Source organism: Salminus brasiliensis, chromosome 5 (assembly GCF_030463535.1).
Source record: "Salminus brasiliensis chromosome 5, fSalBra1.hap2, whole genome shotgun sequence".
NCBI lineage: Eukaryota > Metazoa > Chordata > Actinopteri > Characiformes > Bryconidae > Salminus > Salminus brasiliensis.
Window position 1 is genome coordinate 14,184,616 of NC_132882.1, and position 22,907 is coordinate 14,207,522.

Genomic DNA, 22,907 nt, shown 5'->3' on the forward strand with positions numbered 1-22,907 from the left:
AGAGATTAATAAAACATGCACTCCCACTGAATATAAAAACCTGTCTGGAGATTCTGTGTTTAGTTGCTTGAGTCCCAGTAATTGCTGCCCTCTCATTTCCACATGGACCTGGTGACAGAAAAAATTAACTTTGGAACTGAATGGAGTTGAAATAATTGCATGCAGAGAGTGCGTTCCTCAGACGAACCCCAACAGTGACTACAGGCTTTGCTTTGCTTGCTTTCTAAGCTTTTCAGACGTGAAATGGATCCTTTATGAAAATATGTTTTCAGAGATACGCCAGATTCATTCTGTTTATTTATTCGAACCCTTTTATCAAACAATGTAAAACCTGTCTCAATTTATTTATTTATTTATTTATTTGGGTTGGGGGTGGGTGGGGGGGCATAATGCTGCATAACCTACCTGAAGTGGCCATTATGTCACCTGGAATGAGGCTAGGTTGCTTGCAGTGTCTGTAGAGTGAGTCCCAGGTGTTTGCTATGGTTATTAAGGCCTTTAAAAAATGTTTTACAGCACAGTTTACAGTCCCCAACCCAATTTGTCAGAGTGTTCTGTATCTGTTGTCCAGTGTAGTTCCATGCATATTTTGGAGCTGCATTTCATAGTTTCCATTGCTGTATATTATACCACAGTTGGTTCCCACCTCTCAGTGTAATTGACTCAGAGACATTTGCGAAAGCCAGCATCTCCTGATAATGGCACTCAGTCAGTCTTATTCACCGGTAACCTAGCTATTTACACTATACTTACCTTAGCTATAACTAATAACACACCAGCCATCAACAAACACATTGTGTCAAATGAGGCCATCTTTTATTTAAACTGTTAGCCAAACACAAATGAGGAGAAGCTTGGCTGTTGACTGGACTGTTCTTTTGTGATAACCTTACCTTGCCGAAGGACTGCAGATGTCCTTTTATGTTCAAGCCTGGTTCATAACTAGTGAGGATGCAGCATGACGTGGATGCTGTTCACACCGGACTGTCCACATTGCTCAATGTTCATTCCTCTTGCACCTCCGACAGTGGTGACCATGTACTGTGGTGCTGTTTGGTCCGCAGTTACATCACTTTGGCCTCACATCTGCAGTAGATATGAACCAGCCTTTATTAACCATTAGTAGAGAAGCTTTGTAAATCTGTTGTTCTCGTAGCTGCTAAATGCACTCGTTATTAAATTGATATATTCGTCTTCCTACTTTACAATTTCCAGTGAATTAATACCTTACTAAGAGAGAGAAGTGGTTGTGCTTTGGGATTGGCTAGATCTAAACCATATATAATTACTCTGTTCTGACTCTCTAAGCACTTTTCTTTGCGTAAATACATTTAAAATTTGGGGAAAATTAATTGTTTAGATTAAATGACTAATTCACAAATTCACAAAATAAGATTTATTAATAAGAAGATTAAGATTAATCAATAGAAAAATAATCATTAGCAGAAGCCCTGGTTAATGGATGTGTGTTGTCCCTGTTAATTAAATGGTTAAGTCGGACAAGTCCATAAAGTGGAGAACAGAACAGAATGCAATGATGTTTTCTTGTTAAGCTATTCTTCTTCAGACATTCGCGTACGTCCTGCTAGTGTGACCATTTTAACAGCTTACAGCTTGGTAATTCTGGCCTGGATGTTCTGGTACCTCTTTCCAGAAGGTTGCAACTTGTAATGGCTTTGTTGGGCCTTATTCGCATTGTATGAGACTTTAAGGACTTGAAGCTGTTCCACTTTTCCACCATCTCCTTGATCCACATTGGTGCATGCAAGCTCTGCTTCCCTTCCCGAAGCCAAAAAGTCCATCAAGTCCTTGGTTTTGCTGACATTTAGGGAGAGGTTGTTGTCCGTGCACCACTCTGTAAGGAGTTTCACTTTCTCTCGGTTCGGACCCTCATCACCCTCATCATTGTTTGCAATGTTGTGTTGTTGGCAAACTTGATTGTGATGGTGGTGCTGCTGTGTTTGGAGATGTAGTCATAAGTGTGTAGAGCATAAGGGAAATGGCACAGCCGTGTGGACATCCTGTGCTGAGGTTGTTCTTGATATGAGGCTAGATCAGCCCTTTTGAAGCATGCATTATGGATTTCTTTGGAACTGTAATGATGGTTGCAGCTTTAAAGCAGGAGTAGGAAAATATAGATACACTTGAGTATCACAATATTATGATTTGCAACACTGTGTCAATTCTCAAAAACACAGTATCCATTTTTATTTTACTTCTTTACAGACAAAGATTGGTATCAGACAGATTGTCTGGAGGTTCTGGAGAACCAATTTGAGAAGCACAAAACGTATTCCGTACTGCAGATGTTTTGTCTCTGTTAACTAACTGTTTTGCGCTTCCTCTCTCCCTCCTCAGGTATGAACTGCGGATACGCTACCTGCCAAAAGGGTTTCTAAACCAGTTTACAGAAGACCAGCCAACCCTAAACTACTTCTACCATCAGGTGAGACCATATCTGCTCCAGTGCAGCTACCTACTGCTTTTCCTCTGAATCCACAGATGTTTCTATGGCTGTTTATTCGGGTACTGATGCTGGGTGATCAGTTCTGGAGACTCCACTCCAATTCACTTCAGTTCCCTCAGTTGTGTTCCATCATTGCTCCTCAGCCCATTTGTGAGGACTTTAGCCTCGTCTAGTTAATGACTAATAAATAAATGTAAATAAATGTTAATACATTCAAGAATGTATTTTTCAATTAATAGAAAAAATTATCAGTTGGCTAATTAATTACTGATGTAATTCATATGTTGTGGCCTACTAAAATGTATTTTGTGTGTGTGTGTGTGTGTGTGTGTGTGTGTGTGTGTGTGTGCGCGCGCGATGGATGCAACTTAAAGTGTTGTGTGCTGCAGGGTGTTTGTAGTAAAGCCAAACTGGGTCAGTTGGTTTTAGTTCAGCTCATCTCTCAAAGTGCCTGGAGCTTGGCGCTTACTGTTGCACTGCCAGGTTGAGTGAACCTGAAAACTAAAGGCCATCACAGAACAGACAAGCTGTCCGACAGGTGCCTTCTTACCCAACCCCCACCTCCCAACATGAAGACCACTGGGTGTGAGCGACACAGCGGCTTTAGATGTCGGATCATGAGCTGGTCTCAAGAGGAGGGCTAGGATTGGTAGTGACCCATATTTTAGTACTGTAGATTTGAGATGCTGTAAATGGGGACAATATTGTAATTCATAATAAACTACATTAATTTTACGTTACATATCATGAACATTTGTGTGTTTTTGCTTCTCTTGTCCAGGACTCCGGTAATAGACAGATTGGTCAAACAGCAGCTGTCACAATGCTTGAAATAATAATAATAATAATAATAATAATAATAAATAGCTGTAATTAAATGGTGATTGTTGCTTTTACCATTTACAGAATTTTTTTTATAGAATCAGGTTCTTGACTGATTCTCTTATCCAGAGCAACTTTCATTTGAACCTTGTTACGCTGGTAGGCAAATACAAGGATAGGAGTCTTGCCCAATGACTTTGGTGTAGCGTGGTATGCCTGCTAGGGAATTTTAACCTCACAGGGAGAAGCTGGTGCCATTTCCACATTGCAGTTTTCAGAAATTTTATCAAGAGCGAACATCCTCCAAACCCCCCCCCCCAAAAAAAAACAAAAACAAAGTATTCCTCCACCTCTCATAAAAAATCTTATTAAGATTGTCATTTTTATTCAGACATGAGACCAAGACCTATTCACAGTACAATGGTTTATCCTAAAATGGCTGTAGTTCTTCATGTGGTCAATTTCCTATCAATGATCTTATTGGTGGAACGCTCTGATGTTTGTTAAACCAATATTATTGTCCTATAGCGCTCTGTCATCTGTACCCTGCTGTGAATACTGTTGTGTAAATGCTACTGTGCTTCTCTTTCTAACCACCAGGTGAGAAACGATTATATGATGCAAGTAGCTGATCAGGTTGATCAAGACATTGCACTTAAACTGGGTTGCCTTGAAATCAGGTGAGTGGCCTGAACTGCCTGCTAACAGGAATTCACACTTTGTGTGTTTTTATGTGTCAAAAAGGAAAAAGATGTTCTGTCCTTTTCTTTTTCAGGAGATTTTTCAGAGAGATGCCTGGAAATGCGCTTGATAAGAAATCAAATTACGAGTTACTGGAGTAAGTCAGCCTTTTGGTTGCAACGCTTGCTGATTCATCCTTCATATTTGATTGAACCTGTTTAGTGAGAGTAATGTGTGACTACTTAACCACTGATGTTTTTGGGCAAATTTATTGCTACTACTATACGCTCGAAGAAAGTGGAGGTCTTTAGTGGGAGGAAGCTTGCAATTGTCTCATTCTCTGCTCCCTCATGCTGTATATGGGTCAGAATAAATTGTGCTCTCCGAAAACCTGTCTGCCCTATTTATAGTGGAGAATAATTGATCCCTGTACATCTCCTGCAGTGACGTAAGGTGCACACTTGAGCAGTGTTTCGACTGCTTGGAAGCCCCGGTCAGCAGCTGGCAGGCCAGGCTTTATTAACATTTATTAAATCGCGAAATCTGAACGCTCGACCTTTCCACTGTGTATGTTCATCAGATTCTCCATTAGGAAAATAAAAGCTGCTAATGGTAAATGTAGTAGTAGTAGTAGTAGTAAGGACTGCAGTACATGTGCAGCCTCAGTCACATCTTTAAAGCAGCAGTAGCTCATTGTACACATACTGTTTTAATAATGATGTCAGTCAACCGGTATGTAGACTTCAGGTTTTTTCTTTATAGTAAAGTCAAAGCCATGCATACTAAGGAAAACTATTGGTGATTTTCATATTTTTACATCTACGCTTTTTAAAAATGCTAATAAAGATGCTGTAAGTGGATCTTTGAACTGTGCCACAGAACCACTTTTAGAAGAGGGTGTTGAAGGACCCTTTTAAAGGTTACCTCTTAGATCTTGTATGTAAGCACACACTTCAGTTTTTCAACCTCATAATCGTAGCTTTCATATTTTACATCAGTTTCATAGGCCCTAACATAGAACCCTGGAGCATGCCACAAGATACGCTAAACCAAGTAGTTTCCAAAGTTAACAGGATTAAATACTGAGTAATCACTTAGAGTTCGAGGGTTTTAAAAAGTTGATATGACCCTTTCTTGCACCTTTTATTTTAGACAGTTCTGATGCTTATAGTGTTAATTTATTATGTTGACATTCAGACAATTATATTTAATTGTCCCAAAATTTAGCCATGTCACTCCACTGCTGCGTTCTCTCCACTGGCTTCCTGTAGCTGCCCGCATCAGATTCAAAACCCTGACGCTGGCCTACAAAGCCAAGAACGGACCAGCCCCTCCGTACTTGATGGCAATGGTCAAAAGCCGATCCGCAACAAGAGCCCTTCGAGCTTCAAGTACGGCTCTGCTCGACCCACCATCCCTCAAAATCCGCGGAAGACAAGCGCCCAGGCTTTTTTCTGTCCTGGCACCAAAGTGGTGGAACGAGCTGCCCCTGGGTGTCCGAACGGCCGAGTCGCTCGCTGTCTTCAAACGCAAACTGAAGACCCACCTCTTCAGAGAGTACTTTGACGAATAGTTCTATGGTCGCCTTATTGTATTGTGTTTAGCAATGTCTAAAGCTTAGAGGTATCTTTTAAATTATTAGTCTATTCTAACTAGCTAAGGCTTTTCTTGGGTAAATAGCAAAGCACTTTGTAAGTCGCTCTGGATAAGAGCGTCTGCTAAATGCTGTAAATGTAATGTAAATGTAAATATTTATTAATTACATTTATTGCTTTATATATTTTTTTTTTCTTCAAAAAAGGCATTTTAGGAGTCCACTGCTCTAGATCACAAGGTGCAATTGGTGCAATATTGTTCAGTATTATTGTTAGCTAGCTATAAGTGGCAATATGTGGCCTTTGTTTGTGCACTGAAAGACACTAACTTATAAATCCAGGTTTTCAACATATAAACACAGTCCAATTTATAGTGGCTTTGATTTGGAACTGAACTAATTTTACCTCCTCCTCTGCTTTCTGCTCAACATCATCTCTATCTACTTCTTTTGCAGGAAAGATGTTGGCCTGAGGAGGTTCTTCCCCAAGAGTTTGCTGGACTCTGTCAAGGTGAGGCCAGCAGATGTAGGGCTTGGCCATGTGCCTACAGCTCTGCATCCACACTGAGCGGATCTACCCACAGTTACAGATTTGCCATCCTCCCCCTCTTTCACATAGACAGAACTCTACTTGAGCTGCCTCTGCACTACTGTTCTGTTCTGGAAGCCCACTTGAGTCTAGTGTGGAGTAGTTTTTCTTCTAGCTGGAGATGGGTTGAGGATGCTATTGTCCATATCAAATCATTACCTGCTTGGCTGCCTTAGCGTTCCTATGCCCTGGAGAGCGGGTGGCCCAGTTCTGCCTCCCTGACATTTCCTGCTGTTGAGGAGCCTCTGCTAATGTATTAGAGTGTGCCAGAGAGCCTATTTGCTTTTCTTTTTCTCTCACCTACCCCACTCGACTCAATCCTCGGTGTGCCGGGACATACTGTTCATGCTGTTGTAAAGCAGCTGTTGCCCTAGATGCCTAAATCGGAGTAGGTTTTTTTTTTTTTTTGTTATTGTTGTTTTACTGCTGCTTTTTAAGGCATTATTATTTTTATTATGAGGCTTTAGTGTGAGTGATGGGTTAATGTAAATAACAGGGTAAGAACAGCTCATCATGGTGTTGGTATTGGTGCCGGTCCACGGTCACATTTTAGAAAGCTGGTTGAGCCAATTATACAATGCAGTCTTTACGTCTGGTGACTATTAAAAAAATAAAGGTTCTACAAAAGATTCTATGAGCGATGCCATAGAAGAACCAATTTTTGGTTCCAGAGAGAACATGTTTGTTAAAAAAAATAAATAAATAATGATGTAAATTGGTAAAGATCTTCTGTGGCATCACTCTGACCCTTTGTCTCAATTTTATTTAAAGTGCAGGCTTGGGTCATAGTAGGTCATAGTAACTTAATGTTGATGCTTCCAAGGCACTGAACGCTGTTAAGAGACGGGTGACTAATTTAAATAAAAAACGCTTTCTAGATAATATTCAGTAATATATGAGTCATGTTTTGTTCTCTGGTACTGTTAAAATAGTGGATTATTACAGGGCATTAACAAGCAGCTAGGCAACAGCAGAGTCAAATTTCCACTGTATCTTCTGTGGGTTTTTCTAGAATTCAACGGAACAGTAAGCATTGCAATCTAACTTAACCTCTACAATTTTTTTGATGTTTTTATGACTGTTTACGTATGACCTCCAGTAAAGTTTTTCATTCCCAAACCTGAAAACCCAGCACTATACAACAGAAAGCTTTGGCTTTGCTTGTCATAATCCAGACATTGTTTTCCTAGTAAATTTAACACCTTCATGCAATTAGCAGCAGGAGATCATGAAGGCAAGTGAGTTATTCAGTGTTCTTTATTTAATGTGATTTTCATTAGAGATTGGGTGAAATTGGTTCTGACAGGTTGGAAAAAGGCTGGTTGGTACTTTTACTCCGTATCAGACAATACCCTACCCCCAACTGTTTTTGTACTCAGAGGGAAACGGTGGGATTGCATATTATATTACTTTTTCACTATTTTCACTGGCTGGGTCATCTAAAGTATGAGTTGCTGGTGTTGCAGTAGTCTAAACCCAATCCCCTCCACCTCACATTAGCGTATGTACATGCGCCTGCCACTCTAGCAGGTCTACATGCAAGTGTGCGAGCGAGTGTGTGTTTGTGTGTGTTCGCTTGGGTTTGCATTTCTACAAAGGGAAGTGCTACCTTTGTAGTTCTTGTTTCCCTCTGGGTTCAGCTCTCTGTGGCACTCTCCCTAAGGCACACCACTCTCATCTTACCCTACCATAAAACTGTCCCTATTACCCATGCTTTTTTTTCACAGGTTGTCATGGGAACATCTGTGTTTGTCAGGATGACTGACAGATAGATTTGTTCACTAAAATTTCTTTATATAATCTTTATATAATTTTGTTTGTTCCCTTTTTTTTTTTTTTGGATATACAGTCCACAATACAAAGGTCGATAATAGAAGTGATGCATTTACTATTTTTCTGAGCAGTAAGTGTTATAAAATAAAATAACAAAAATTTTTTAACTTAAAATAATATTTTAAATAAATACAAATAACAAATCTTGGTTCCACTTAAGACTTGGACCCGGATCTCTGTAAAGCTGCTTTGTGACAATGCCCATTGTGAAAAGTGCAGTGCAAATACATTTGAATTGAATGTGTGCAGATTGATTTTTTTGTTGGTTGTCTTAAATGCAGTTGTTTATCAGATTCCTAGACAGTCGAGAATGTCTTCTTTCATACTGTGTGTGTGTGTGTGTGTGTGTGTGTGTGTGTGTGTGTGTGTGTTCTAATGGATGCTTGTTGGGATCGGATTTTGTTTTTTTCAGGCTAAATCATTACGGAAGTCTATCCAGCAGACGTTTAAACAGTTTGCCAACCTCAACGATGAGCAGAGCATTCTCAAGTTCTTTGAGATCCTGTCACCAATTTACAGATTTGATAAAGAGTACTTCAAATGTGCTCTTGGGGTAAGTTCGAATTGGACATTTTGCTGTTGAACATTTGAGGAATGGGGTCTTGTTGGTTTGTTTTATCAGTTAACAAAAGTAAAGACTCTTCTTAAAGTGATTTTAAGGTTCTTTAGTCACAGAATTGACTAAATCACTTCTGCAAGTAGTCATCTGTGGTCTGTAATGACCTCTGCTGGCTAAAAGTAGAACTGTTAATGGGGGATGCTGTGGCAAATAACCACATCAGTTTGTACAACACTATCCTTTTTGTGGGGTCAGCTCATCAAGCCCATCATTAGTCATTTGTGTTTAATTTGAATTAAAATAAAGAAGGATGAGGTTAAGGACAGAACAATGTACAAGTCTGTAGTACACGACTAAGCTCCAGCTGCTTTGTGTTACAGTCAAGCTGGGTGATCGCAGTGGAGCTGGCCATTGGCCCTGAGGAGGGAGTCAGCTACCTTACGGACAAAGGCTCAGCCGTGAGTATGGATGAGTGCATGAATGGATGAGTGCATGAAATAAATGAGCTCATAGTCCAGCTAGCTGTCCTTACGTTGCCACAGAACAGGATGTTGCAGACTGGGTTTACTTTAGGGAATAAATGATTTTGTTCTTTTGTCTGTGCACGTGCAGCCGACGCACCTGGCCAACTTCACCCAGGTGCAGAACATCCAGTTTGAGGAGCAGGAGAAGAAGTGCATGTTACAGCTGGATGTGGCTGGAGCAGCAGAGGTACTGTAGCCTTTTTACACACATACACGTGCATAGACATGTGTGTTCAAGATATAAAGCAGGGGGTCAAGGAAAAATCTACACATTTTCTACTCACCCACAATGATTTAGCAAACTTGGGACACCGACAATGCCTTGAGTAGTCAACCATGTTTTAGAAGATGTGTAAATTATTTACCCAAGAATGGCTAGAACAGACAATAAGTACTTTTGTACAGATGTACAGATGTTTAAAAAGATGTTTACCTCATGAATACAGATGTTTACTCTCGTGTGCCCTTGCTGTCTCACACAAAATCTTAATTTTTTCACTTTTTGGTATAAAATGAATCTGGAATCAACTTGAAGAAACATGACTTTTGTGTGACACCAAAGATGTGTGTGTGTGTGTGTGTGTGTGTGTGTGTGTGTGTGTGTGTGTGAAGGCACACAGGTGCTGATTAATTCTCTGTATGTACACCATGCAGCCTCTAACAGTGACGACCCCATGTCTGAGCACAGCGGAGAACATGGCTGACCTGATTGATGGTTACTGCCGACTTGTCAACGGAACCTCTGTGTCCTTCATCGTCCGTGTACAGAAAGGTACACAACCACAGAACAATATCCTGGTTCCTGGGTTTTGTGATGTTGCATGCTGTGTTTGTCTGTTACATGCACAGCTTAACGGAAGTTGTGTCTTGTCTCCAACAGAGGGAGAAAGAGCATTGCCATCAATCCCAAAGGCTCCAAAGTAAGTGACATTAAAGACCCATATTAGGCCTTTTCTTGTGTTTTTGTTCTGATGATGTTTTTTTATTTCTTTTCAGGACCATTTTGAAATGTTCTCTTCATTCTTTAGAATTAAATAGTTGCTTGGTACTATATTGTTACTATGCATTGGCTCCCTTTTTAATGTGCTTCATTCAAAAAAAGTGTGGGTGGAAACACACTTACCATTATATGGGCCATATGGACTGGAGTTTTTGTTTAGGTTTTTTTATCAAAACAGGTAAATAATGTTTCCCATGATACACTATTCAAGCAAAAGTATCAGGGCATCTGCTTATTGTCTCTTCTGAATCAAGGGTACTAAAAAAAAAAAAAAAAAGATTTATTCTGCTTTTGTTGTAGTGACTCTCTCTACAGTCCAGGGATGGCTACCTCTCTAGCCCACACCTGGCATTGTGCATGGTGTCAATAGTTTCATGTTTACTTCCAGAGAGTCCTAGCCATACTCATTAGCCATACCTCTCTACAGAGACCAGACAAGCTATGTGTGTGTGTGTGTGTGTGTGTGTGTGTGTGTGTGTGTGTGTGTGTGCATGTTTGTGTGTGCACGTTTGTGTCAGCAATGGATGCAATTTAAAGTAGCTAAATGTCTTCATTAGAATGTCTTCATCCACAAAAATTTGGACGTATAGGGCATAAGTTTTTTATTTATTTATTAAAATCTCTTCCACATGCAATGCTAGGCTGAATCCTTCACCTGGCAATCAAGTTTTAAGTTGCAGCTTTGCTGTAGTCAGTACTTTGGAGGGGTCTTAGGATTCAGTTACTTGTGTTCGTACAGAGAGAGAAGGTCATCACAACCTTCCTTTACCTGCTCAATAAGAGTTGTGCATGCAAGGACTGTAAATGCCTCAGTGGCAGAATTAAACACCTGGCATATTTGGAACATTTAAGATGCTAAAAAATGGTGACTGGTGATTAATTTAAATGTTCCATGTCTTTATTACTTAAAATTACCATTTAATTTAAACATGATTTGGTTGTTTCTGTTTTCTTAATAAATACTTAGTCTTTTTAAACTATTACACGTCTGTTGCTATTGTTGTTTAACTTATGTGACTTTGTTGCACTTTGAGATGAATTTTTATGTATGAAAGATTGTATATAAATATATTCAGAATAATTAATATTTGTATTTATTTATTATTTAACTTTTAATTATGAGTTATTTTTTGTGTGTGTCTGTTGGTGTCTGTGTATCTGTGGAGCATGTACCATCCTTTACCTTCTCTGTCCTGTTCTTCAGAGGTGTCTACATTTCGCTTCTGTCCAATGAAAAACATGTATCTCCATTCTTAGATTAATGGCTATGAATCAACTTACTTTACGTTAACTTCTGTACAAGGTTAAGATCTTATCACCTTCTCCTGTAGAGTCATCATTATGGAGATACGTGCTTTTTATCCTTATGCCCACTGTTTTAAAGTGTTCTCTTTTTCTCTTACTATCCTCCTCTCCTTGGCCAACTTACCTGGATCATGAGGAATTTCTCAGTTTGCTTCAATGACCGGTTCTGTCCTGATGTCACAGGCCCATCCCCCCTTCTACCCTTTGCAGACCAATGGAGCAGTCAGTCAGCAGCATGTGCATTGACCATTGCACTCTAGCTGTTCTAACTTGAAGCTGACTGTGTGTGTGTGTGATTAATAATGTATAATATTCACCTGCTCCAACCGTTGCTCCACAGAGCCTCCAACCATGAGAAACGGCTACAGGGGGTCAGGGCCAGAGCTGTCTCCATCTCCGGTAAGACACGACACGCTCACACGCCTTGAATTATATATGGAAATGAGATGAGGATTGGCACACTGCACACTTAATCATACATCCACACTCAATCGTGGAAGGAAGATGGATGGAAAATTTGAAATAAAGAAGCTTTATTAACCACTGTCACACCAGAAGTGTTACTGCTGTTGTTTATCTTAAAATATGATGATGATAACTTCATAGTAGATTTGAAGACTTGGGATTTCATGTTCTAAACCAGAAAGAGACTGCGCAGTTACAACAGCAACAAAAAGGGCTGTGCATGGTCTCTTATCATGGCCTGTTTATCTAGTGCTTCTTCCAAAGTCTTCCAAGTTGGCATATATATATATATATATATATATATATATATATATATATATCGCTAAGCAATTATTCTCTGTCTGAGCACCTTTATACTGTGTCAGTCAGCTCTCCCACGTCATGCACTCTAAATTAGCCACGTTGAACCTGCTCATTCTTGCACTGTTGCTTTTCTTATGGCTCTAGAAATGAATATAATCTCCCTCTCTCTTTCTCTGATCTTTTGCATGCTGCTTGGATCTGCAGATGAGATTAGTGGGGATGGTAAAGTCATGCTCTTCTATCTCGTACGCCCAAATTCAACCAGATTCAACATTCAGTTCGCAGAACAGACGACATTAGCGCTGACGTGTGCAATTCTTACTTAGGATGTTACAGACAGTATTGTATGTCTAAAAATGTGTTATGGCTGCCCAAACTATTATTATTTATATATATATTATTTTATTTTTTTCCGTTTGTGTATTTTGTGGCTTAAGACTACTTTATAGTGCATTCAGAATGCATTTGGAATAGATTTGGAATACATCTTAATGAGGCAGAAGGGGGGGATCTTGGTGTCATTAAATAAAATAATAAAGTGTGTAACTATACAGTCTTCAGTTAATGACCTGTAGCATCATGCCATGAAATGATTGGGTGCAAACAAAACTGATGCTAATTGGTGTCAATGGGCAAACATGTCAACTACAGAGGAAGTGGTTCAGTTTATCCGTCAAAGTTAGAAATAGTGTGTTAGGGGTATTTTAGAAGTATTCTCCTAAACATGTGATCAGTGATTGGATTCTGAATACTTCCATACTTGACAAATGTAAATTGGAGAAAAAGCAGGTACTTAATTTCTCTGTTCTGAAGATATTCTCAGAGGTTTTATTCTAATACATTCCCAGCTCAGCCAAAATGCAATGCTTGTTGTGGGCCAAACAATAAAGAAGCATATGTCCAAAGCACACTATGTCCAAATGTTTGTGGACACCCCTTACAATGAATACATCAGTTGCTTTGAGTTGCTCCCATTGCTGACACAGATATACAGCCTCTCTAGTCCATGTAGAGAAAGATAGAAAAGCCAATAGAAATGCTTTCTGGAGTAGAAAAATATGAAGCTATTGGTTAGAGCTATGCGTTGAACAGTGTTTTCTGGAATGATGGTGCCCCATCCAATGCGATTGGGATGAGTTGGTGATTAGGTGGGGTGGTGATCATCCAACATCCAATGCTCTTCTTGCTGAATGCGATTAAATCCTCAGCAATGCTTTAAAATCTGGTAGACATTAGAGACTGTTCCTCCAACAAAAATAGATTTTTGGCCTTGAAAAAGAAACATTTAGTGTATATAGTGTAGATAAGTTTGAAATTGAGTTTGTAAATATATATATATATATATATATATTTTTTTTTTTATAAAGAGAATGATATAGGGGGCAGAGTTTGAATAAGTTACATGTGGCTGAATAAAAGTTCATCAGTGGGTTCCTTGGGCCACATTTCGGGCTGCCTTGCTTTATATGGGCCATTTTCAGCATTGTTAACACTAGAATGATAATGCTGTTTTAATGTTGTTATGTGGAACCTCCCTGATAATAACCTGCTGTGAGATTTGGAGTGTTTTTGTCTGGTTAGAGTAGCCATGGTGGGCTCGTTTCGGATTCTTATCTGTTAAAAGCAGATGTTGCTTTCTTTCCTTGGTAAGGCGGTGAAATATTTGGCTGCTCTCCTGAGCCCTGTCGAGTTCAATCAAAGTTTTGTTTACTTGTGTTTTAGAGTTTTTAACATATTTGGTGACTTTGATATAACGAAATCAACGAATACAGTCTGATAAACAGTGTTATTATTGCAACCGTATCCAGGCTTTATGTCTGTGTGCAGTTGAGCAGAGAGAGAGATTCCCCTCCTACAGTTGCATTCTTCTGCTGCTCTCACTTTCTTGGCAGTGAAACACTGTAGCTTTTTCCTTAAAAGCAGACTAGAGAGAGACACAATGAGTGTTGATCTACCCATGACTTCATCTGCTTTTTCCAAAGCTGTGGAAGAAAAAAAAAAAAAGAGCCAGCCTCATCCTGCTCATCTCCCTAGTATAGACACAGTCAGTCTCTCTCTCTCTCTCTCTCTCTCGTGCTCCGTCACTCTCTTTTAAATACCACAGCTGTTCAGATGCTATTAGACTGCCAAACCTGCTAAACATTTAGCTTGGCTGTAAAAGAACGAGACAGAGGGAGTCTTCATCCTAGCACTGAGGTGTTGGTTGAGGAGTGGATTAGAGAGTCTACATGTGGAGAGCGTTTATGGAGGAGCTTCTCTTTTAGCAGTGTTCTAGAGGAGAAACAGTGATTTTGCAGTGTGCTGGTTTGATGTTTCTTCAAGCTGTCCCGCTACTGTGTTTGGCTTCATCCTGCCTTCTCCTTCCTATCCCACAGAGACGGACGACTATGCAGAGATCATAGATGAGGAGGACGCGTACACCATGCCCTCCAGTGAGTACGCTCAGAGTTTTAACACTTGGGTCTGAGGTGCCGAAAAGATCATCTCAGTTGCTTGTTTTTTGGTTTAGGAGATATTGATCCAAGCTCAGCAATGAAAAGGGTACTGGCTGAAACAGAATCATAGCTGTAGCCATTGATATTACACCAGTTAGCATTTTCATGGAAGTCTTCTGGACAGACTTTAGGAGGTCAAACCAGCTCAGGAACAAGTCAGAGGTATGGTGGTTGTGCTGCTGTTAGTACCTCATCTGCACCGACTTTCCTAACCTTGCTGAGTTGCCGGAAGATGTTTCTGAGCTCCTGAGGTCCATAGCTCATGCACACAGCACTAACCTAGTTTCTAGTGCTTTATGTGCTCCACTTTCTGTCTATTGTTTATCTTCATGGCCTCTGCTGATCTCGGGCAGTTTCTTTCTGCTGAGCTAGTCTCTTCAGTCCTAGGCTTTTCTGGCTGTTTCTTTATATAGATGTTCACCTGTTTTAGACCAATGCCTTTAACGCTTGATCAGGCATATTTATTTTTGCAGCTGCCAGGCCTAAGTGACAGGTCAAAGGCATCCACATCACTTTATTTGGTTAATTTAAAAAAATTAAAAGTTAAATTAAATCAGTCAATACTATACTTATGCCACTTTTGTGGCCATATTTTGTGCATATTGCCAAGAACCAGTCTGCACTATTGTAAGAGGGTGTATTATCTGAATTTCTGCATGAATTAAATATGATCTGACTTTCATCCAAACAACACATCTTTACAGTGTCGTCCTTATTAAACAAATGGTTTTTAGCCAGCAAGGTCAGTGAGTTCAAATCAACTCAACTACATGGCAACTAGAACCGCAATCAAACACTTTCTGTACCTGTTAGGAGGCATCTTGACCTCAAATTGTACAAAAGTGTTGCAGTTGCAGATTACAGTTTCCATTGTAAAGTATATGATTTCATTGGTTTGAGCCATGAGCCACTCATGAGCCATGGTGTTGAAATACTCCTGCATTTAGGATCATTCCCAGTAGTGATGAGGATTGATGTTTTGCAGTTCACACATTTTTAAATTGGGGTTGTAATAAACTATGCAGTTAGATTTTCTGTATTTTTTCTTTCTATAATTGATAACATTAATAAACCCTATCCTTCCTTGGAGCACTACTGAGTACTGCATACCGGGAACACCCCACAAGACCTACATTTTTGGAGATACCCTGACCCAGTCAGGTAGCCATCACAATTTGGCCCTCAGATCTTTACACTTTGCTCATTTATCCTGCTTCCGACACATCAACTTCATGAACTGACTGTTCACCTGCTACCTAATGTACCCCCCTAATGTAGATGAAGATACTCAATGTCTATGTTACTTCAGGTCAGTGGTTTTAATGTTCTTGCTAGTCAGTGTCTATTGTCTGTTGAAACATTTAACTTCTTAGTCACTAAACTGTTTGTTCAGTAAACATTGCCCTGTGAATCTGTGGTCTTTAGCACTTGTCTTCAGTCACATCCAGGAACCATTCATGCAGTAATCCAGGTAGTTGCTAAGACCTCCCAGTCTGTGCTGTCTTGCAGTGGGGCAGCATTCGTCTGAATTCCACCAATGTGACCAATCACACCTTACTCTTTTGAGTTCCAACCCGCATTATTCAGAACTTACTGTGTAGGGGATTAGCCATTAATGCTGACCTTGACGTTCTCCAGTGTTATATATCCAATTTTGTCTCCTCTCACACTAATCGCACTACAGAGTACTATGGACTAGATGAAGGTAAAGGTCTTTCTCCTGCTTTTCCCATTCTTTTGCTTGTGCTTGTGCAATGCTGAACCTCTATGATCTTGTGTGTGAGAGCGAGAGTGTGTGAGTGTGTGTGTGTGCGCGCGTATGTGTATGTATGTGCTTTTCCTTTGCCTCTCAGTTTGTGGTTGTGTGTTACTTATTTCTCATGAACATTCATTAGTGTACTTGCTGGCTGTACTGACCAGTCAGAAGGATCAGTTCTGAAGAGGTTTTGGTTGCTGTACTTGTTCAGTCTTTCTTGTGGCTGATGGGCTGTTTTTTTCCTACAGCAAGCTGAACGTCCAATATTGTGGAGTGACCCGTTTTCCTGATTTTTACTGCATGTGTAAACTGCTATTGTTTTTAAACCCTATGACGGGTAGTGATTACACTGAATTATACAAATGTGTGCTTTTTGTTTAGAAATTGTGATTACTGTACATAAATTAAGCCTGTAAAGTGTTAGAGTCTTAGAGGTTATTACCCAGGGCCCAGTGATTTTGTAATTAACCGCCACAACATGAGCCTAAATGCCGTCTAGACAGTAATGTTGCTGATTCTTTTGTGAATATTCATCACGTGTCAGAGTAAGAGTACTGATTTAGAGGCAGACCCCCCCTCAATGCAGCACTCATTATAGTGGGAGTGGTCAGAATGGCCCTTGATTAGTGCTCTCACTCTGAAATATTGGAGAACTGTGGCTCCTGGACTGCAAGTGTGGCCCTCCAAGTTGCTTTATGATTTCTGTGGTTTTGCCAAAGTAATTCTGAAATGGTTTGTCTTCTCAGCCAGGGACTATGAGATCCAGAGAGAGAGGATTGAGCTGGGCCGCTGTATAGGAGAAGGCCAGTTCGGAGACGTCCATCAGGGTGTCTACATTTGTCCGGTACTTTGCTTCCTGTCACTGTATATGATAGTAACACACCCAAGACAGCATGCTTGAGCAAATATGTCAGTACTTTTTAATAAGGTTGTGACGTTTGTTTAAAAAAAATATTATCTGACGGATAGATTTGACCAATATTTCAAGCTGATTTTTGATGTATTTATTCAATCCTAGGAGAGGAGAAAGTTAAAGCCATGCTTGGCACTATTGTGCTAAAATATCTGTATTTTATTTCTTACACTTATCACAATTATCTGTGAATAAAGGTTTTGTAATGTTGATTCAGGAAATCTCAAATGTCAACATTAAAACAAATGCTGCTCACCATTGGCTGGATTTTAGTAAATAATCAGATTTATTATTGTCGTTGTTGATCTATAGGAGAGCCCTCCTCTCTCAGTCGCCATAAAGACCTGTAAAAACAGCACATCAGATAGTGTCCGAGAGAAATTCCTCCAGGAGGCCTGTGAGTACCAAACATTTCTTAATGCATTATAATACAATATAAATGTAAAAAATAAATAACGCTCATCCGTCACATGCACCCGCTCTTCACTGCACCTGTATCTGCTGTGTTTTTCAGCTTTATTTGCATAAACTACACATAGAAAGTAATGGTAACTTTTCAGGAATGTCAAATATAATATTTCTTTAAGAACATTTGTCTTTTGTTAGTCTTTGGTTGTCTTTCACAGTGTCGGCCTGGCTTCTTTAACAGGACTCTTGTTTCTGCACTGTGAAGGTTGACTTGTGTAAACAGATGAGTTGTTGAAGTACATGCTGATTCCTGCCCCTTATCCAGTGATTCATATTTTGTATCCATGATACTTTCCATGGCATTCCCAAGCTCTGGGAAAGGCAAAAGCATCTTCACTTGGCTTCACTTGCACCCAAAGAAATTGCCCTGTGTGTGTTCTCACGGTGTTCTAAGTCCACTCCTATAGGGAGACACATTCGTATGATGACCGAGATGCACACACACTCTGATTTCAGCCTGAACTCACTCAGTGAGTGTTTGCATCAGGTTTCCATCACAGTGAGGCTGAAGTAATGTAACTGGCCAAAGTACAACGATAAGTGTAAACATTGGGAAGCTGCGAGAGAGCAGCTGTTGGACTGTCTGAGTGAGTCCCTAGAAAGACTCAGGCCTTGTGTAATCTGTACTGAGTGTAACAGTGTTTAAAATGCGTCGAGAGTCGAGAAGTATGTTATTGTCTCAGAGAAGGCATACACTGAGCAAAGCTTTCATATGCCATCTTCATCTGGGTGTGGTTGTGGGTGTTGGAGTGTGGTAGTTTTAATTTGTGTGTCTGGCGTCAGTTAGATTTTCTGCTTGTGTTCTCTCACTAGCAGAGCGGGTGGTGTTTGTGTTTATATCTGATAATTAACAGCTACAGATGAACTCATGACTATCACTTGAATGCTGTTTCTGTTGTGGTGTCATATGGAGTCTCCTCAGATTCTCAGACACTTTTATTTGTATGTTAATATTTTAGCGTCTGTAATTGAGTCACAGTTCGGTTTTGGTTTTCATGGCTGTTTGAAAATAGTTATCATCCAACTGAAATGACTCAGGCTTTCTAAGTACAGAGAGATGGTCAGGCATTCTTCAGTAGTTTCTCTCTCCCTCTCTCTCGCTCGCTTTCTGCAGTGACCATGCGGCAGTTTGATCACCCACACATTGTGAAGTTGATTGGTGTCATCACAGAAAATCCAGTTTGGATCATTATGGAGCTGTGCACTCTTGGAGAGGTGAGCTATTTCCATGTTGAATTATATTGTTGCTGACACACACCCACACAGACACCCACACAGACACCCACACAGACACCCACACAGACACCCACACAGACACCCACACATACACAGGATGTCAAAAAAACTCTTTTTGGTGGGTGGGTGGGTGTATCTGGTACTTTATATAATGTCAAAATGACATGGTGAATGAACCAATAGAAATGCTCCAAAATGAACTGGAAGTATTTTTACATAGATCTTTCTCCTCTAAATGTACCATTTGTAGTAGTTGGAGGAGGAGGAGGAGGAGGAGGAGGAGGAATTTTCACCATATTTCACCAATGATCCAAGATGTTGTAATATTAATAATGCATTCTGTGTATTGAAGTAAAATAAATAGAATATGCCTCTGGTAGATCTTTCATGGAAAAAAGAAAACACGGAATTTTCCTTTTGTATCAAGCTAGTTGCATAATTTCTAGGATTTAATTAGCCTTATCTGACACTGCATGTCCTGCAGTGTGACTATTGCGCATATGCACATTGCTATGATGATGCTGAAACGTTATTGTGCAACCCTTTATTATATTACACTAGTGTATAATATTGAAAAATAAGATATAGTATATTATAGAACCTCTTCAGTGTTTTGTTAGTTTATGATGAATTAAACTGCATTTGTTTTATTTGGAGTCTATTATAACTCAAAGTTAACCCACCTTGTGGGGCAAGTTGTATCATGACGATGCTATTATTATTATTGTTATTATTATACAGGAACAGAGCTTTATATTACAGAATAGTATGTAGACAGAATGTGCGCCATCAGATTTTAGTACCAGAGTCTGTTTTATAAGGCCAGAGTAAGAATATGTGCAGCACATTAAAATAGAAGCTGTTAATCTGCACACTTTTTTAAAGTAAATTTCTTACTTTTAAAAGTTGTACTTTTTTCAACTGAAAAAGAAAAAAAAAACAATTTTCTTTTATATGCTATGATGTTTTAATACATTTTCCACTTATTATCCCAGCTGCGGTCTTTCCTGCAAGTCCGCAAATACGGCTTGGATTTAGCATCACTGATCCTGTTCTCCTATCAGCTCAGCACAGCCCTCGCCTACCTGGAGAGCAAGCGCTTTGTGCACAGGTGAGTGTGTCTCACACATAGAAATCAGCTAGACTTGTTTTCCAGCTCATTTCCTCTTAAAGACGAAGTCTACGTCTACATCTACAATCTTCCAGTTAGGTTTTTGCTCATGTCTGCATTTTCATTTTTTCCCCACAATAGGAAAAAATACCAACCAGCCTCAAATACTATATGAAGTGGTGCACGTTCCATTCAGCTTCTCCCTGTGGTTTTAAAATGGTGTTTGCTTTCTCCTGCAGGGACATAGCTGCTAGGAACGTGCTGGTGTCATCTGTAGACTGTGTGAAACTGGGTGACTTTGGCCTGTCCAGATACATGGAGGACAGCTCCTATTATAAAGGTTTTGCCTTAATACTCCAGTGAATCCGGGTTACTCTATTACAGTTTTTTTGATGCGAAGCGCCTCATTCACCTGACCCCTCCCTCACTCCCTTACTCCCTCCCTCCCTCCCTCCCTCCCTCACTTTCACTCACTCCCTAACTTCCTAAGTTTTTCCACAAGGAGGTGCTATCACTACTGAAATAGGTTTCAGTGCTTCGCATCAACGACACTGCGTGTCCTAGTTTCTGTATCTATTACTGGGTCCTTCTATTTCCATGTTGACATGGTTGTAGGCTAACCACTGCCTTAGTTTAAGATATATAGTTATTTATTTTAGCTTTGGTAGAACATTCAGCAGCTGCTCCACTTTGTTTCATACTGGCCTGCTTATTATGCATTTAGATGTGAGCTCACTCTTGCTGTGTAAGTGACCTGAGCCTGCCTCTCTCTCCCTCTTGCTTTCTCTCTCTAGCCTCTAAAGGGAAACTGCCTATTAAATGGATGGCGCCAGAGTCCATTAACTTCAGACGCTTTACCTCATCCAGTGATGTGTGGATGTTTGGTAAGTGTGTGTGTGTGTGTAAGTGATGTTGGAGTTGTGTAAAAGAGAGTATCTTATTGTGTAATGTGAGCTTTTTTGTGTGTCTGTGTGTGTCTGCGCGCGCGGCTGCACTCATCACTTTGTTTCTCCGTGTTTGACTTGGTTCCACAGAGCCGCTGCACTGCAGACATTTGACACAGTGTGAATTTTCTTCTCTCATTCAGCTCACGTTGGTGCACATCCTCTCCTCCAGTCTGTCTGTGTTATATAAGTCCTTATCAGTACATGAGCAGTTTGCAGCTGTTTCCTAGAACACCACTATTTCATACTGAATTGGGGTACACACAGCCCCAGGGGTACACACAATGATGCTGGGTGTACATCACAAATTTCTATTTATTTTATTTGGTTACGTGGACAGGTGACACCACCTCCTCTGAACTACTAACGTGTTTGATTTTTATAAGCGAATGATTTTACATATGCAACATGTCTATATGACCTTTAAAGACACATTGTGAAATCTGTCCCTGCTAATAAATTTTAACCTTGTTTGTAATGCAGTGACTACACACCCGATTGATCCCAGATATGGCCTAAAAAGGAATAAATAAATAAATAAGTAAATAAATAACAGAAGGGATACTTCTGTATTGTAGAGGTGGTTCACTCTTAAGTATTGGACAGAGCTCAGAGGAGTGAACCTACAGTCATATGGCAGGGGACGGTGTTATGACTCATTTTATCTGTATTTCAATCCAATATGTCAGTATGTTATGCTGGATTTCTTTTCAGTGAGGAGACAACAAGGGTCATGACTTTCCACTTCCATGTACCATGAACTCTTATTGAACTATGGCAAGAAAAGGACATTGACATCTGCTCTGTTGTTCTGCATGCTGTTGGTGTTGTGTTTGCAGGTGTTTGTATGTGGGAGATCCTGATGTATGGAGTGAAACCCTTTCAGGGTGTGAAGAACAATGATGTCATCGGCCGTATTGAGAATGGTGAGCGGTTGGCCATGCCGCCTAATTGCCCTCCAACCCTGTACAGCCTGATGACCAAGTGCTGGGCGTATGACCCCAGCAAGCGACCCCGCTTTAATGAACTCAAAGCACAGCTCAGGTCAGTACAGAATCCGTGAGTGTGGTGTGTGCTTGTTGTTTTGTCTACTGCTTTAAATACTTGTTTTGTCTGCCGTGTGCTGGATATAACACACCAGAGGGCGCTAAAAACATGAGAATGCAAATTTGAGGACTTTTTGTGTGCATCTTAAAAACGTGTAGTGGTACTTTACACATTTACAAGAACTGTAAATATGTGAGGCTGGTTGTTGTGGGCATTTGTCTTCAGCCTTCACATTTGATTAAATAAATAGGCAACACAACTTACTTATGACCTGCATAAGTGGCCAAAGTACCTGGCTATGTCTGGCAGGGGAGTCATAGGTCAGGAGAGTTCAAAAACAGTTGAATGTTGGGGAAGTCCCCCCTCTAGTCCTGCCCAAGTCATGCAAGTCTGTGTCACTTCCTGTCTGTCAGCCCATAAGAATAGGCATCATTATCTGAGCAACAGCCTTTCTCCATCTGTCTGCTTCTTTATTCACTGACACCCACATGCACACACCCATTTTTGTACACAGGCACAGAACTGAAAGCTAAATGCTGCAGGCTGTAAGAAATGCTACAGACCTCACTAATGATGCAAGAGTAAAGTCAGCTGAGCATTCCCGTTCATGTGCACACACGCACAAAGTTCCAGTAACGGCTGAGAAATACGCTTCCGGAGGGCATGGGAATGTAGTGATGTGAAACTCTGAGGAAGTCACAATACAGCAACCAATACAGTGATTTATCTTTTGGAAAATGAAAATTTATGTTTCACTGTTTAACCAGCTGTCTTTTTTCCAGTACACACCAATGA

At 40.2% G+C, this 22,907-nt stretch overlaps 1 protein-coding gene across 12 annotated transcripts in view; it reads left to right on the top strand.

Moving 5' to 3' along the window:
• Window positions 1-22,907, top strand: part of ptk2ab (protein tyrosine kinase 2ab) — an 83,701-nt gene that overhangs the window by 40,983 nt on the left and 19,811 nt on the right. For 4 of the 12 annotated variants that reach the window (XM_072679500.1, XM_072679492.1, XM_072679501.1 and 1 more), the window contains 20 exons: window positions 2,359-2,446; window positions 3,890-3,969; window positions 4,041-4,127; window positions 6,021-6,075; window positions 8,399-8,539; window positions 8,926-9,003; window positions 9,158-9,256; window positions 9,724-9,841; window positions 9,950-9,989; window positions 11,715-11,773; window positions 12,347-12,364; window positions 14,518-14,574; window positions 16,322-16,342; window positions 17,140-17,237; window positions 17,619-17,703; window positions 18,889-18,989; window positions 20,006-20,121; window positions 20,361-20,461; window positions 20,916-21,005; window positions 21,905-22,109. In XM_072679500.1, coding sequence (XP_072535601.1) covers window positions 2,359-2,446; window positions 3,890-3,969; window positions 4,041-4,127; window positions 6,021-6,075; window positions 8,399-8,539; window positions 8,926-9,003; window positions 9,158-9,256; window positions 9,724-9,841; window positions 9,950-9,989; window positions 11,715-11,773; window positions 12,347-12,364; window positions 14,518-14,574; window positions 16,322-16,342; window positions 17,140-17,237; window positions 17,619-17,703; window positions 18,889-18,989; window positions 20,006-20,121; window positions 20,361-20,461; window positions 20,916-21,005; window positions 21,905-22,109 — 1,737 coding nt within the window. The remainder of the gene's footprint in view (window positions 1-2,358; window positions 2,447-3,889; window positions 3,970-4,040; window positions 4,128-6,020; window positions 6,076-8,398; window positions 8,540-8,925; window positions 9,004-9,157; window positions 9,257-9,723; window positions 9,842-9,949; window positions 9,990-11,714; window positions 11,774-12,346; window positions 12,365-14,517; window positions 14,575-16,321; window positions 16,343-17,139; window positions 17,238-17,618; window positions 17,704-18,888; window positions 18,990-20,005; window positions 20,122-20,360; window positions 20,462-20,915; window positions 21,006-21,904; window positions 22,110-22,907) is intronic. The other 8 variants (XM_072679503.1, XM_072679495.1, XM_072679494.1 and 5 more) reach the window with 7 other exon arrangements.